This window comes from Hyalella azteca, unplaced genomic scaffold, assembly GCF_000764305.2.
Source record: "Hyalella azteca isolate HAZT.00-mixed unplaced genomic scaffold, Hazt_2.0.2 contig4153, whole genome shotgun sequence".
NCBI lineage: Eukaryota > Metazoa > Arthropoda > Malacostraca > Amphipoda > Hyalellidae > Hyalella > Hyalella azteca.
Genome location: NW_025934378.1, coordinates 261076 through 279292, shown reverse-complemented (window position 1 = coordinate 279292; position 18217 = coordinate 261076). Strand labels below are relative to the sequence as shown.

Below are 18217 nucleotides of genomic sequence, written 5' to 3'. Positions count from 1 at the left end.
TGTACAATTACGCCCAGTGTTACACATATTTTTACATTTCAGAACTCATCAGCCGATATTCTAGAATTGCTACCTTATTAGAAAGATGACTGTTTTCAACTCATTACTGTTTTCAACTGTCGGTTCTGATTTTAATCCTTCCAGTCTCCTTTAAAAGTCGAATAATTATTATATCAAATTAGAATCTTCATTCGAGTGCACTCACGCAGCATATATAGGAGCTACGAGGGATAGAAAATCATCATAGAAACAACTTATACACAGCATACACTTGATGTGTATGTGCATGTGTATTATGTGCATGTGTGACATTTAATTTTACATTAACACTGATTGTAGTTGGGAACGAGTTGGCTCGCACGACTAGAGCCTATTTAGATTTAGGGTGAAATGGCCCTGAGAAGACATTCAGCAGTCAGGCCTTTGTATCGACTAGCTGCCCAGCATCATGTATTCCTTAGTCTTGGTAAGAGAAGAGGGAAGCAAGGTCAGGTAGGAGAGATTAGTACAGCAGACGCTACATAGACGGGTGGGAAATTTAAGTTCTATGCATGCGGTTGCGCTCTCTCGATTGAATTCCAAACAATGTTCTCTAGCGTTGCAACTGTTCATAACACTATTATTTGTAACCTACAGAACTGATACATTGTTATGCAACACTTAGGAATGTCCCCAGAGATACAAGATTTTGCAAAATTCGAACTTTGGAAAAGTTACAGCAACAAGACTAGCATAAAAACTCTGGAAGACTTCCTACTTGGATGATAGTAGCGCAGGCGCCCCGGATCACCTGTACACAACGACCTATCACAAACCAGGTGAAGACAACTTATAGAATAAAGATTGAATTTCATGCCTCACTTTACTGCTGGCTCAGCTGATAGAGCTCTTAATCTGATGTCAAGATAAGAGTTGATACATCCTGACATCTATATCCCTGATTTACACTATGATTATATGTTATGGCAACTCCAACGTAAAATTGTTAATGTGTTAATTGCAGTGCTACGAAAACGCAAGTAAATATGACATTTATATTTTTAATTTAAGTTTAAATAATTTTAATTCATGTATAATTGATTTTAATTGAAGTTTAAATAATTTTAAATGCAGTGTGACATGGTATTGCTGGATTTTTCTGTTGTAACGCACTGTCGTCGTCAAAAATATCAACAATTACTATTGTACGTTGAAAACATCCCTAAAATAACATTCGCACATAGTCGGATCACAGAACTAACGAACGAAAATTTTAAAATGAATGAGTTTTTGAGCCGTTGAACAGGCATACGTTATTCGATTAAAAATGTCGGGTCAGCTAACAGATTTTTCAGCGAATTCCAATTCAAATTCTTTCAGATGATACATTGCTGAAAGGTGTAAAATTTAAATGATAAGTTTTTGTTGCTTCTGATCGTAATGCATGTCATAAAATATATCAGTAAAATTATTATGAAACACTTTCAGTTCCAAATAGCAAGTGAATTTTTTGAAATGTCAGAATGTGGTAAAATAATTCATGTCTGCCAAAGATTAAGAAGTAAAAAAACTGCTGGTTTTGAATTTTCAAGGTACTTTAGCAATATGAAAATCATCACGTTAGCAAGTTCTATTTCTATGATATCTAGACATATAGGCACAATAATGACCACGCAATTACGCGCGGCGATGCTAGCAGAGATTTTGCGGTATCGCAGTTGTACACAAATTATTTACAGTACCTGATGTTATAATTTGATAACCGTTACAACAGAGCATTCAGCGTGTCTTGATCCTTACAAGTAAACGACACTGGACTAAACATCTTTCTGTTTCGCTATTTTTCATGACGTCGCGTTCGGCATGGGGGCTTTCCTTTTTTTTCTACGTTCGATGGCGAGGCGAAGGGTTTGTTGGAGTTCGGCTGAAGCTTCAACTGATGGTTCATCAGCGTCCACAGAGTCTGGTAAGAATGAATCTTTGGGGACTCTTCCTATTTCAGGATCAGGAAGCGGTTCGTCAACTTCCACCTGCTGGATCTTATCCAAATCTTCTGCCATGGTCACGTCGGTGTGGTTGGACTGTAGTCCTGGGTTGTCGTAGAAGTGGCACCGCGCATCGTTTTCATGCGTATAGTAGAAGGCCGAGTGGCGATTGTACATGATTATCCCTACAAAGAGGATGACGACGAGCAACAAGATTACTACTGACGATATGGCGACAACTAATATGAGCGTAAACGTGGAGCTGCTGCCACTTTCATGGAGCGAGACGAGTGAACCTTCAGGGCACGGCTGCAGTGACAAGCCATCGACTTCTATAATAGGTTTATCGAACATCTCGACTGGCAACTGACACTTCAGACAATTCGCGGCATCAACATTTGGGACACATGCATCTCGAAACTCTTTGGAATTGTTAATCCATGTCTTCATGTAAGGAATGTTACATTGGTCGCAATTCCAAGGATTGTGCGACAAATATAGCTGACTAATTCGATCTAGACGTCTTAATACAACTTCTGGAAGACCTTGGATATTATTATCACTTAAGTCAAGTTTTTGTAAATTAGGCAGTGAGTGCAAAGTTTCTACAGAGAGGAATTTAAGATTATTTTTCGAAACGTTTAGACTTGCGAGTTTGGCTTGAGCCTGGAAGAAGTCAGGCGGGAGAGCCTTGAGGTGCATGCGGCTCAAGTCGAGCTGCTTGAGCCGACTTGCTCGTTTGAGCAACTCGCTCATATGGTGGGGGCTTATTTTGTTGTTGCTCAGATTCAGCTCGTGGATGTGCTCAGAAATAGAGTACAAGTGGCGGATGGCTGAAAAACCCAGCTTATTAGACGACAAATCCAAAGCTAACACGGTGCTATCTTCAAAAGCAGAACGAGATATTTTCTCCATGTGATTTCTCGATAACCCCAAGAAACGTAAACCAAGACCTCTGAATATGTTATCTCTAAGCTCAAAAAGTCGGTTCCCGTCGAGATAAAGGGTTTTTAAGTACTTAAGGTCAATATATTCTTCAGCTGATAGAATTTCAATCTTGTTATCGCGAAGATCCAACTCCTCGAGTTCTATGACATTCTTATACACCTGGGCGCGAATTCTCGTGAGTTCGCAATTTGCGCACCGAAGGATACGCAATGATGGAAGGTCCTTCAGTACTTCTGGATCCAGCTCCCTGATGGGGTTGCCGCTCAGGTCTAGAGTCTTGAGGGATGACAATAGGAAGAACATCCTCGGCGTGAGTCCCCTCAATTGGTTGTTTGCGAGTGTCAGGACCTCCAACTTCTCCAGTGACATGAACGTCGCTGAAGACACCGAGTCGATCTTGTTGTAGTCCAAATGAAGGGCCTGCACAAAAATACTCAGTTATAGCCAAAGATACGTAAGCCACAAATTATTAGAAAACACGAGGAAATGATTACGAAAAAAATTATATATTTTATAGAAATGGAAAATTTTGCATAGTCAGAAGCTGGATTGATTCCGATAATTCAACGATTTTTTTTTCTTGATCATGTGCGTTATTCATAAGCTATTCAGTACAATACGCCTCGTAACGTTTTAGGAATACACGTGCCTCCCATTGTTGATGGAGTAAGGCGGATTGCTTTATTTTATGTTGCGTGAGAAGCCATTTTCCCCATACCATGTAGCCGGGCCAAATTCTGTGGCATCAAGCTTATAAAAGAGAATTGTAGGATATTTAAAAGGTAGCTAAAGTAGTCGGTTGAATGGTACACGTTGCATTGAATACATGATCTTACTTGTCACCTCTGAAGTGGAGTCTCCAGCTGTATTTATATAATTTGTTCGGACCTGCGTTCATCAATTGTTTTTAGTCAGCGAATGCTGAACGTTGAATCGTAGAAACACGTTTAAATTATCAAGCTCTGTTACCTGCTTCTTGAAAAAATCGGATCAGCTGGAGCTCAAACATGTTACCTTTTGCCTAATTTTGAGTGAGAAGTTCGCGCATTTATCCAACGTAAGTGCATTTATCCTGGCAAACCCTAAAATGTAATTGTGATTCGAAATATTATGCCTAATGCAAATAAATACATTTTCAAGTACTAAACGAATTTTATTTACGATAAATCCGGACAGGCCCTGCCAATAAGATACCAACAACGAGAGCGTGATGCGTGTTTGAACCATCTCTTTCGGTCCAGTTTACTCTGTATGTGCCAGGAACGGAATTGAAAGCCCGCTTCAAAGCGCGGAAATTCGGTGTGCATCTGATATTTATCTGGAAGCTCTTTGCTTATTCTAAAATGGGCGGGAGAGTTCACTTTGTGGATAACGGTAAAATTTCCCACATTACATGCGATAATTTTTAGCAGGAAACTCAATCTATGTAAAATGTACGGTCGTGCTGATGAGGGAAAACCTAGGATTCTGTTATTAAAAGCGTTTGGGACGCTCTACAGATCGAGTCATTCAAAGCTTCTGTGGAGTGTTTTTGAGGAATATCAATAGAAATTCTTGTCAAGATCCTTGGAAGGGTTCATGACTTATCTTATTCCGAATCCTTTGATAATCCTGACGTTTAGTGTTACTCACTGTATATGAACTATAGCCCAGCGATCTCAATAGAAATCATATTCCAAATTTTACCCTCTACTCAAAATCGACAAAATAGAAAATAAAGTAAATATTGTGTCATCATTTACTCGTGTATCGCAATTGAGTTTGCCCAATTTTGTAATTCTATATCAATACCTAGGTAAACAACGTCGACTGCCTGACATGAGCGAGTTTTTGGAATGCACACTAGTTAGAAAAAAACCCTCAATCCCTTTTAAATTTATAAATTTTGAATCAGCTATGAACGGTCGATCTCAAACTAAAGAGCTGCTATGCCAATGTACTAATGCCAGCGAGCATCAGACGCTAGACCCTGCAAGTTAAGGTGGCGGGGCTAGCTGTACCTGCAAGGTCCTCATGCCGGCGAGATGGTGAGCGCGGATGGAGCTGACGTTGTTGTGGGTGAGGTTTAGGAGTCGCAGGTGGGTGAGACCCCAGAAGCTGTTCTCGCCGATTGCAGGCACGTTAGCACGGGTGATGTGAACCTCTTCCAGCCGTGACAGCGGCGAGAAGATCGGCCCAACCGTAAGGACGCGAGGCTGCTCCTCCTCTGACGTGATCACCAATACCTGCCATCGAGATAATTATTAATTGAGAAGCTCATGCGCTTATGAAGCAAGTATCAACCCTCGCGAGATATTGACTGGCGCGAGAAATTTCGAAGTTTAAAAAATCCAAATAATAGGTTTTTATTTGATACATGTAATTGCAAAGGCGTCGCAGTAAAGTAATTAATGACGAAATGAACATATATTGCAGAGAATTACAGAGGCGAAGTTTAGAAAGTTTCAATTTTGTTTTCACAAATACATTTTTTTCGTTTATGAGTATGCTCTTTGTCCATTTTGAGTGGCTTCCACAATAATTTTCTAACATATATTTTGTAAATATTTTATAGACAATCGTACGTTGCAGAATGTTTGTAAGATTCAAAGTGTACTCCATGCATAGTCGGCATAGAAAAGCATGTTAAACTCCCTTAATGTGGTGGACAAATTGCTATATTCGTCATCCAATCATTGTAAACTGCGTGCTAATTTCTGTTCCTCCAACATCAATTTGTAGTGACCATATGTTCGCTGTACGCTGACATGTAGTTTCGTAGGTACAGCAAACAACTGCTTGATATTAAGTTCACGTGATATTCATAGACTACGACGGTTCTAATGAAGGGTTCACTGGCTACTGGCTGAGGGCCATTTTTAAAAGCAATTAGAGCATTTATTAAATGGATTCACCGGCGTTATTCTCCCGTCATTTACTGCCACATAAACGCAGTAGGGGAGATCCGTCCGCAGTGATGTTTGAAGTTCACAAGCATTCTAATACTTTAAAATACATTTCTCGTCAATATTAGTTTTTCTAAATTTATCAATCTCTTAATTTCGATTGCCGAGCCTGGATGCCGAACCGGTTGCGACTCTCTGTCGACATTTCCTTCATTGGCAGAAATAAATTTGTTTGCTTACAAATGGTGGGGCAATTATTAATAATCAACGTAGTAATTAATCGTATTCGGCTTCGAAATTTGCTGCTCTGATATATTTATTAGAATGGAACTAATAATTTTGGTATATTTCAATCTTGTAACTTACGACGAGTTAAGAAAGCTTTTGCCATGAATTTTCAATGGGTGTAACACTCTGCATAACAGACATAAGTCGTGAGTGAGAGGCTGGTTATTATTAGTGATGTCTGTACGTTTGTGCCATAATATATCAATATCACAGCGGCAATACTTCAGCTAGATTACAATACGCCCAGAAAATCCTCCCATTTTCCCATTTGAATGATCTATAACTTAAAACAGAGTATGCAATGCACTCCGAATGAACAGAAGAGTATAATTGCTCCATTGACACATTTTTACGGCTCGTTTCATGCTCGGAAAGTTTTATTTTCTGAACAAGTTTGTGATGAGAGTTTTACAGCTCGCATTCAGCGCCAGATGTACGTTCATAAAAGGCAGATAATCAACTCCGAAACTACGCACAAAAGCAGGACGCAGTAAAATTTCAGAACTTCATTTTCTCTCAGAAATAAATTGTGAAACATTTGAATGCAGTTGAAGGGAAATAGAGAACTTCAATGAGCACATTTTTGGCTCTGAATGGGTTGCATAAGCTTTTCTTATTAAACTGCGATGTAAAATTACTCATTACACTGCGTTTCCCGTTTAAAAATGTGCAGAGATGTAAAAGAAAATCATCAGGAACTGAATATTTGGACCGTTAACGCGCCATAAAAACTGTTATCGGTTATCCGTAAACACCAGCTGCCACGTTAACCGTAAACACCAGCTGCCACGTTATCCGTAAACACCAGCTGCCACGTTAACCGTAAACACCAGCTGTCACGTTAACCGTAAACACCAGCTGTCACTTTAACCGTAAACACCAGCTGTCACGTTAACCGTAAACACCAGCTGCCACGTTAACCGTAAACACCAGCTGCCACGTTAACCGTAAACACCAGCTGCCACGTTAACCGTAAGCACCAGCTGGCACGTTAACCGTAAACTTAAACACCAGCTGCCACGTTAACCGTAAACACCAGCTGTGATGTTAACCGTAAACACCAGCTGCCACGTTAACCGTAAACACCAGCTGTCACGTGAAACGTAAACACCAGCTGCCGCGTTAACCGTAAACACCAGCTGTCACGTTAACCGTAAACACCAGCTGTCACGTTAACCGTAAACACCAGCTGTCACGTTAACCGTAAACACCAGCTACCACGTTAACCGTAAACACAAGCTATCACGTTAACCGTAAACACCAGCTGTGATGTTAACCGTAAACACCAGCTGTGAAGTTAACCGTAAACACCAGCCGCCACGCTAACCGTAAACACCAGCTGCCACGTTAACCGTAAACACTAGCTGTCGCGAACTGGAAATAGTTTTGACATCCAACTTCGCTGATTTTCCTTCGAACAATGCCTACTGAGAAACGTTCAGGACGATCTCTTAATTAACTAATTTGAGTTTTTTATTTACACAGAGCACGATCTTGATTTTCTTCGTACACTAACAATTTAGTAAGCCGTTGACTCACGTTACTTGACGACCTTCAATAAATCAAACTATGGTTCATAATTCCAATAGAGACGTCTCACAAGTCGTGGGTTCTCTGTAAAGAAGTGGTAAACAATCTTTAAAATCCAACAGCGTATCGTGGACTTTGATTATATAGAGTTCGAGCACTTGAAGTTTAATGCTGCTCGCAATACACTGAACGTGAGTGAGGGAGAAACGAACTCCAACAAATCATTAAATAAATAGCAATATTGACTGCCAAGACATCTTGCTTCGACAAACCGATGAATAGAATACAAGTAAACACAAGTGCTGAGGCTTCTAACCCACCCTTCGAACTATTCTAGCATGAATTACTACGAATTCTATTGTGACCTGCTATCGAATAATTAAGAAAGATACCCTTGATTCGTCGTCATTTCTAAGATTCATGAATACAATAATACTTATATTCATGCTCATAAATACTGTCCACCACGGTCAGAGTTTTACAATGTTTGTAAACTCAAAATATCAATGAAGAGAAAAGAGATATCATGCGAATTGTTTTTCGTACACGTGCCAGGCCAGCCTTGATTATTGGAGTCGAAGTTAGTCACGAACTTTGCCTCACAGCGGTCAATTTATATTTTAGTTTTGTAACTGACATTTCATAAAAAACTTTTATTCATTTTCAATTGAGTCTGAATATTGGTGATGACTTTGACAGCTATTATTTAATAATTAAAAACTGTTAAATAATAGCAGTGAGTGAGAAATTGCCAAAATTTCTCTCGCTTTCAGCACTAGATTATCTCTCGTTTATGAGAGAAAAAATTGCATTAAAAATCAATCATCTAACTTTAAAGAGGAAAAGATGAAGAAATATGTATTCATGTACATAGTTTGGTCATTAGAACATTGAAGCGCGGGAGAATGGGAAGACGCAAAAAAACTACAACAGCAAACGATGCAACAGTCAAAACTTGAAAAATAAAACAATCAAAACTTGAACGAGCACGTTAATTCATATTGATTGCTGAAACACACACGGTATTTTCTCAAGCTTCTTCAAGTAGAATTTTCACTAATATTATTCTTACTTGAAAGACCTCAGAGGGAATCCACAATCGAATGCATCCAAAATACGGACATTAATTGTATCCAAGAGAGGTAATAAATCGTTGGAAATGAATTAGCTTTATTGCAAGAACATAATTGAAGTCTGCGAGTTTAATTAAAATCTAACAGACTTTCGCTCGTATTTGTAAGCATGCAATTTATTCTTGGGGATTAAATCATTAATAATTCTCCAACGTACGGTGAACTATGAACATCGAAATAGTGCAGTAATTTTTGCTGCTATTAAAATGTAAACACAACTAAAGACTGTATAATCACGCCAGTTAATATTCAAAGGTCAAAATAAGTAAATAGAAGATATATTTTCTGAGAAGTTCATGCTGGCAGCAGAGAAGTTAGAAAAACGATTGATCTTGGGCTTGGGCTTCTTTAATGCCGAGCTGATTTGGGTATCACTGTAGAGGTTTGTTAGCTAAGGCTGAATAATAAAACATCAAATTACCACTGCATGAGGTTAGGTAGAGGGTGGACACTTGAAATTGATTTATTGTTGTCAAGCGCTGAAACGGTGGTGAACAGATTATAAGTGCAAACTTAAGTGACAAAGTTAGAATCGAATAGAGACTGTTTCTTAACTTGATGGATTGCAGTAATCGGGAATGTTGCAGGCCCGAAATTACAAAATATTAAATCACACTTTAATCGCCTACCCAGGACTAGTGATATCATAATGCTATTGTATTGGCCAATCATCCATTGACCCACAAGCAAAGGAATAGCGAGACTTTAACAGTGATTCCAGGGTCTAGAAAATCTTCGCCTCGAGCGGTTTTAATCTCATACTCAGCCTCGCTATTCCTTGACTTCTGGGTCAATGGATGATTGGCCAATACAATAGCATTATGACATCACTAGTCCTGGGCTGCAAAAACCTTAGGTGACTTAGGTTGGAGCAGAGAGTTGTAGCTTGACGCGTGTACTACTATTGTCGAATTGTGGAACTAATTCGCGCGTTTATAACATTTACCGACGCTTTGAATCGCAACAATTCGGCTGCTTCAGAACAAACTCGTTCAATCAATGCAAGAACACGGATCTAAACTACGGCCAATTTATTCAATTTATCTGTGATATTTTCTAGGATTAAGCTTTCATTGAAGAGCAAAAGGAATAGACTTTAGTGTATATTGTTTACTTTGTGAACCGTGCCTCAATTTAATCACAGACAATAAACGATTCTTATGTTAGTTTCTTTTGATATTTAAAGACCAACAATCATTAAAATGGATAACATATTAATTAATTGAGTTTAATTGAAGCCCGACTTGTTACTTGTGGATTCCGGTCGAAGAAAAGCCCTTTAGATTTGGGCCAAGCGTTAGTTTAATTATTTCTATGGTCCGCGAGATTAAAGCGCTATAATTATAACGAATGCCAGTCTTTATCTTGAGCTCAATACTTGCCCAACTTGTACATATTTGTTGATGGAATCGTCTATACGCGATTCTTAAATATTGCACATGTAAATGGGATTTATTTTCTGTCAAGTAGAGTACATATTTTTTATTAATTATCCAACGACTCCCTTGAACCAAGTCGGTTTAGGACTACTACCAATGTTGATCAAGCTACATCACATTATAATATTTAATTAGTCCTAAAATTGAGTTATATGGAAGTTTTTTTAATTATCTATCTGCATTCGCTTGACAAGTTCCTTGAAAAATTCCTTTGCGTAATTCCTTTAATATCTAGAGTTTCGTTCAAGATGCGGCGGTGCTACGATGTCAGCTCTGATGCGTCCTCTATAAGGAACTCTGAGGACATTGTTGCAGGAGCGCTGCCATAGCATTGGCGGTATCATCGATTATGTAGTCGATGCCATGAAATATTAAACGGACCTTATGAGAGCTCCAGATGTATGGTCGATATTGGGACAATATACTGCACTCTGTGTGAAACCATGATGCATCATTGCGCAGTATTTGCATTTTTTAATGCGGACGTGTGCCAAATTATGTTACTAGTTTGCGGACAATGTGTTTTATTCATCCAAATGCTCTCTTGATACGGACTAAATCAAATATGAGTCTAGCGTATGTGATCGAAGGAAGTTTTGGCTGTACTGTAGTGGTTATGAAAGAGGGTCCGTCGTGAATTTGCATCGGAAAATTATATAGTTATGTTAACATGCTAATTAAAACATAGCAATAACATTTAAAACTAAATCATTTAATACCGAGTTACACTTTAAATTACGCAGCAATTGGTGTTTATTTTACTTACAAGTGCGGGCGACACCAGCAAAATTGCAAGTTGGAGGGCGGCCCAGCCTTGGCAGCCGCCATGCTAGGCCGTAAAGCACAAGCGCTAAAAGCCGTAATTGGCTCCGTGAGTTGAAGACAATGTGGCATACAAGCAAACTTTATGGACACATCTGACTCAGGAATCAGGCAGTAAACAAAAACATTTTGACAGCTCTCTCTCGTACAGGAGCTGGACGTATGCAGACGACCGGGCGAGACGAGATTTGTTGAGACGGTTTGCCGCCGTACAAAACCGAGTATTGGCCTGATGTTGTTTGTAGCTCAACAACTCTGGGCAATGTTGAAATTGAGTTGACTTACAGAACTCAAAAACTTCAAAATTTGACTCAGTCGAGACCAGAGACTATATAGCGGACAAACAAGCAAGGCAGCCCCGACACCTGCTGCAGCAAGTTCGGACTGACAGTGAAATGTTGACGCTTGATTGCATCTATACTTGACAGCACAAGGGATTCGAGGATGTCACTGTTCGATCCTAATACTTCACTATGTGTGAAGGGTTCGATCCTAATCTTTAACTATCTTTACTTTCTCTTCAATGTTTTTCCCTATACAACGTATAAAGCCTAGTAACACTTCATTGAAGTCGCAATTATTTCAACAATTGAAATGGTTATGGTTGCCTAAAAATAATTTTGTTCCATTCAGTGGATGGTAGACGAGGGTTTTCGTCGGGACAGAAGCAATCGAGTTGCGTGTTCACCGCAAGAAAGAAGCGACTCGTGCAGAACTGATGAGCAGAGGACCCGTTTTTACTGGCACCCCAGTGAAAATTTACAGACGCGGCAGCTTCTGATTTGGAATACCAGAAGCTAGGGCGACTCTAAATTTTGTTAGGGACTGGATTGCATCGAGGCAAGAAATATGGACGGGTTGAGTCTCGCGAAGAGTCCTTCGAGTGGATAAGATTTAGTATGCCCTAAAAAATTTAAGTAACATTGATCCATTCATAGGTTATGCAAGAGATCTATGAATATTCAATCATCTTCCAGATGTAACTTGACTACTAGCTAATTCCAAATCAATCGGTGTCGTGAATAAAAAATAAATGTCTTCGGCATTATGGAAGGCATATTGCTTCCTTCGCTAAAAGGCTCCAAGTTTGTATTTCACTATAAGCTTTATTTTGTAACTATTAATTTCATGCTAAGGAGTTAATTCGAATCACATCTGTAATTTGCCGTTGGAACTTTCCGTTTGATAATCTAAATAAAACTAGTCAATCGGTAAGAGAAGAGAAATGTTCGAAGTTTTGAATATAACTGGAACATTAAAGTTATAGAAGCTTTGTTAGATTTTGACTGTATACGGCTAAACTCTATCTCCATTTAAAACATGAAAACAATAGAGCTTAAGCACGGTAAATTCACAAATAATGCATGACTTATACATATATAACCGGTAAGTTCATCTATAATTACTACATCACCACACGTGTGCCTATAATGAATGCAAGGAGCGCGCAATAAAGCATGTACAAGGATAGACCAAGAGCCATGCAAGAAAGCTTAGCTATAAAAGAATGATATTGCTGGCTTCAACATTGCAAAGACAAAAGCAATGGCTTTGTCGCACAGCATCGATCACGCTGGTGTCGATATGTTTGCTCCAGATCAATGGTAAGGACGGACGTGCGACCGATTCTGCTCTCGAATCGACGTGCGCCGCATACCCGCGGTCTATATTTCTAGCCGTCAACGACGGTATTTACTGCGGCCGGCTGTAATAGGGACTTTTTCTAAACGTTACTTATAAGTGGATTTAAATTATTTCTTCGCCTTTTCGATTTCAAAAGTTTTCTTCGGGCGTATAGGAACCTTTTAAACACCATTTTGACTTCAACACTACAAATTTCTTCATTTTGAGGCCGAAACGCAGCCGTATATTTCAAATCAACACCAACGGAGCATAAATCTTTAGTCTGAAAATATTTTCGACAGAACGGGAACAACCATACCAGAAGTTTATTTTTAACCATTGCATGAGGGACACGGGTGCACGGAAAGCAACGCGATTACCTCGATGTAGCCCGACGCAATTGATCAATGGGATTTTATTATAAACATTTTTTCACAGACAAATAATTTCACTTCATCCAACCTACTTGTAAATTGATGTCTTTTCCTCGGAAATTTCAGTTTAACATAGACCTCAATCACGTCATCATTGTCTTCCAATGTTTGGAGGGTGAATGGGTGTAAGATCTGTGCTGATATTCATGCGTTTTCCTAAGTGAGTAATATTACTTGATACACTTTACGCGATAATATTCACGTATTCATACAAGTCATATATAAGATGCTTATTAAAGTGCAAGTCCAATTCCGACACTTACATCTAAAATTTCGGCACTAAATTAAGTTGCATTCTACGTATTCCTCAAGAGCAGGCAACGCAACACTCGGTGCAAGCAACACAAAAAAGCGGTGCAATAGGCTGAGCCTTTTCCTTCAAAATGGTTTGTTCTTCATCTAGAGTCAATAAAAGAAATAATAAAATGAATATTTCTTGGCACTTTTTGAGAAGTAACTTTTTTAAATTTACTTAGCTATTATCAGTATATATAATTCTTCTTTTGAAATAGAATCGAGTCACCCTCTATGTTACATGCATAACAGACTTTGGAATGTGACACCACTTGAGAATTGTGGCTAATTTACTACAGAAAAATATACCATCATCGGAACTGATGCATTTATTAATTTTACTGAAGCTACTGGTGCTACACAAACGTTAGCACCGGTCTCGAAATGAGCGAAGTATGAAAGCTTAGCCTGGGTTGTCGGCATTCTGAAGGCTGTACATCGTTAGGTTTTACGAGTAAGAAGGACCGTCACAGCCGCATCAAATACCACTTTAAAAATGTAAAGTTTTCGTGAGGCTTTAGAAGTTTTCATTCCACAAAACCTGTAAAACTGCATGCATTTGTCCGTGTAATTAAGATATCGCATATTTGCATAAATTTGTTATGTATGTGCTTCATTAGTTTTTAAATGAAAATAATAGGGCCGGGGTTGAAGTTCGAGGATCCTCAAATCCTAAGATTCGGTGGTGGAGCGACTTCCCTTCGTACAAACCACACATGAAGACATTCAAAGTCATGCAGATCTTTCCTGCCGATCCTTCCGTCCGCTCATGGGATCGATACTAGTCTGCGGGATTTGTGTCCTATAGAATAAATCTTTCAGGATTTATGAAGTGGTGTGGGATTTGCGATGATGTCTTCGCTGAGCGTCTGATTCCGAGTCCTTGCAAGAAGACCGCCAAAAACTTTGCATAGATCTCGTGCAGCTTCCTTTGTGCATATTGATCCTGTTGTATAAAAGGATGGCCGCCAACTCCTGTTGAAAGCCGGCCACGATTTGATTGGATCTCGACTCGTTATACGCGTGCTCTTTGCGAACGCTGTTAGTGAAGTTAACTGTCGTTGAATTTAAGAGAAAATGCCGTCCACTGATTATATTCAAGAGATGACTCGAAATGCCCGTTAATACAAAGTTAAAAAACCGGTTTCGGTCGTTAGCGACTCTTGTAGCTCTCGAAACATCCTCACTGCAGGATCCGCTTTCATCAGAGCTTTAAAAAATACTGCAATTTGTCAACCAAATGAGATCTTTGACAATGAAATTATTCCCGATGGTACGGTGCTGCAAATATACATCTTTATATAAGTATAACATTATTATCTTGTACAGCTGCATTTCGCTCATTAATATGAATCATTAAATGAGTATAGGGTGCATGACCGGCCCCTACAGCTTGATCCTAATCTTGTCAGTGCTTGAATGTTCTGAATTCTGATGACTGATAATACTACATAGCGCCTAAGTATATATAGTATAATGATGCATATTGTGAACTCCACACGATCGTCATCAGATCTGTTCAAATTGAGGCTAACATAACAAGCAATGAGGGTGGTTCTGAATTGAGGAATCCCATGCATTATAAATCTCTTATACGTGGCGAAACAGCAACGTTCCTAACTGCATGAGCTTGCATCTCTGTGGTTCATCAAGCCTCGTAGTCGTAGGATTAAATAAATACAGTGGCGCTTTATGCCCGAACTGCCAGAAGCTCACGATAAAAGAATCGAAAAAGGTAAAAGGTATTCCCGTTACAGTTGAGGTCATCCCGCAGGATTATTCTTTTCGTAGAACTAACGAACAGAACGCGTATTTCCTTTTTGAGCATCAGCTTGAAGCCTTTTGGGAGAGGTCGGCCACAATTCTCTAGAGAGCTGTTGACGACATGAACTGTGATTTACGAGTTCAAAAGTTCCCTTCAGAGTTGCTTGATCTGCATCCTCTTAACTGGGCGTTCGGCTCTCCAGTTAACCGACGGCTACAATGCGACTGCGGTGCGAGCTAGTTCAGGATTATATTTTCATTATATAATCATAATTATATATCTGGATTATATCTATTCTGTAGCATTGATATTATTAGTCATGCCAACGAAGCATTGAGTTGAGAGAGTTTATAATATTTATCAATGGCGTTACTTGTGCGAGTCCAAGATTTCACTCGAAGAACAAATATTATTACAACAGCACCATACAGTGACTTATAGATACTCGCCTTGAATAAGAAGTTTTATTGAAGTTTTACGTGCTTGCCTGAGAGTTTCGTGTGCAGTATAAATTATTATTATGCAAAAAATTGCTACCAACACATTAGTAGTTCCACATAAGTTTTTAAAGAAAATGTGAAAATTATATAGTGCAAGTATAGATTCTTAAAAAAATTCACTAGTGAAGTACCCAACGAAAAGCTGCACGGTCTATGCGAATTCATGGCACTCTTTGTTAGGAGCTGCCCCGTCTGTGAATTTCCAAACTATGGGTTCTGCAATATGGTTCGAAAGCTTTGATATAAATGGCTTGGGATCGTAACAATTTTTCCTTACTCCACTTTCCCATATTCTAGCTCAACCGCCTCCTGGTGACAACCTTCCGTGTTGATGGACAACATCCGCTAGGAGTAGAAGGCATACAGTTTTCATTTCCCGTAAAGTTCGTAATGCCGCTGCGCCCAGGTGGCATGAAGGGATTTGTAGCTCTTGTTTGCGTGACAAGATAAGCATGTTTTACAATACAATCGATGTTCTGAATGAATTTGCTTTAAGTTTTTTTTTTTGTGCTTTAGATCGCATTCTATTTTTGATCTTCTAAGCTGGCGGAATTAGACTTCGGTTTCCCAGTAACTTCCGTAAATATATACTGTAGGTTTCAAAAATTTTATTGAAAATCATTATTTCTTTCAATGCCGAGCAAGAGAGGCTATGGACACGATGCAGTAGCAGTGATCGAAAATTCGACAATGAAAATTAAAATTTAAATGAAAAGCATTCAAATTACTCGAAGCAGTAAGAGAAAAAAACGCACTATCATGCGAAACATTTTTCGATATGCAGGAAATAATTTAATATCGTGGAATATCATTTCTAGTTATTAGTTTATGAGTTTGTGAAAACTTATATAGAAATTCTGAAACATTATTGATGTTTAGAGAAACTTCTAGTGGATCAGGTTCAAGGAAAGCATCCTCCTAAATTATTACTTATTAAAATTCACTTACCCCAGAATACTTCTGATAATACACTTGGACAATACACATACAACGGATACGTAGAGCTTCATTTAAAAATTAGTATTTAAAAATGTAAAACTTTGGGTTAGACAAAATTAAATATATATGTTTTAATTTCATTCATAAGGAAGCATTTTTAAGCAATTATTCTGAATTATATTAAAGTTTGCATACTTCTGATAACCGACTAGCAGAAAAGTATCCCATCACTTTCAGTTATTAAGAATTTAAAAGCAAAAAATACCCCGAGTCAATTCACCATATCTTCAATGATTTTTTGAAGATATAACGAATTTTTTTATCGTTATCTTTGCTTTTAGATTCTTGAAGGCGAAGTTTTTATTTAATAATGATCAAGATTAATGATAGCAGGACTTATATCAATTATTGCATTGGAATGATACCAATGATACTAATGATACCAATTATTACATAGGCCTCACCTGCGTGTCGCGGTCCATGTCAAAGACCGGTATGGCGCTGCCGAGGTTGCCAGCATCGCACTCGACCACCTTACGTCCCTGGTCGTCCGTACGACACACACAGCGCTGGGGGCACCGCGCCCCTCCAGCCAACGGTGACACGAGCAGCAGCAACACAACGACCAGCCTCAGGAACAATCCAGTGCTGTGACTCGCACGCAACTTTGCACCAGGGTATTTCGAAGACAGGAACAATCCAGTGCTGTGACTCGCACGCAACTTTGCACCAGGGTATGTCGAAGACATGTTGTGGCTCGCACACAACTTAGCACCAGGGTATGTCGATGAAGAGGGATTTTTGGAGTAAAAGTTTAAGTTACGTGACTCTGCATTGGAGTTTTCATCTTTGTAGAAATCAACACTTTTAAATTTGTAACCGAAATGAATTACATTTGTGTCGCTGGTAAGATGTGAATTTCTTTTGAAAATTTCTGGGTTCAAGAACTTTGCGTAGTGCGATCGTGGCCTATTGTGATCTGCTCTGTACACACTAGAAGGAAATGAACCTTCATGATTGAATTTAGTGTTTAGTTCGGAAGCCAAGTTTCGCTCTGTGACATCCACACTGCCCGATGAGGTGGACTTGAAATGACGTCCACTCTTGAGTTTTGTAAAGGAAATTTCAGTCGTGATATGGGGCGGTGATGAACCGTTGGTGTGGTTATCCTTGGTGCTGCTCACTGCCATCGTGGTTAGGTTTCTACAAGCCAGAGAATATCTTTTAATATAGAAGCTTCTATTAATATTAGAGTAAAGCTCGATATAAAATCATCGAGATACTGAAAATTTAAATTCACAAACTGATTGGCCAATTATTCACAATTTTCTGGAAAAGAAGAAGAAATAAATGTTTAGTAAACACAATTATTGAGTATAAAAGCTGACAAAAGTCTGATACCAACAAGCAGTAAATAGTTACGTTTATTACAACTGGGCATACAAAAGACACGTCACTTCTTTCCCATGGCATACCGGATGGCTCAGTTCTGCCTAATTTTTCCAGAGTTATTTTTTACACATTTATGAAAGTTGGTCATTCTAATTACATATATTAAATTTCAAGGCCAGTAGACGCTGCAATTCAAGCGAGAAATGATGACATAATGTTAAAATTGAGGAATAATACCCATGAATGCTGAACCCTTTGAAA

At 38.9% G+C, this 18217-nt stretch overlaps 1 protein-coding gene across 1 annotated transcript; it reads right to left on the bottom strand.

Moving 5' to 3' along the window:
- Positions 1-18: 18 nt before the first annotated feature.
- On the bottom strand, positions 19-17895 carry LOC108671380 (insulin-like growth factor-binding protein complex acid labile subunit). Its single transcript, XM_018158921.2, has 3 exons — positions 17029-17895; positions 4913-5137; positions 19-3332 (listed from the first exon to the last, which is right to left on the bottom strand). Exons 1-3 carry the CDS (start codon positions 17752-17754, stop codon positions 1824-1826), a joined length of 2460 nt encoding a protein of 819 aa, XP_018014410.2. The 5' UTR covers positions 17755-17895; the 3' UTR covers positions 19-1823.
- Between the last annotated feature and the right edge of the window lie 322 nt (positions 17896-18217).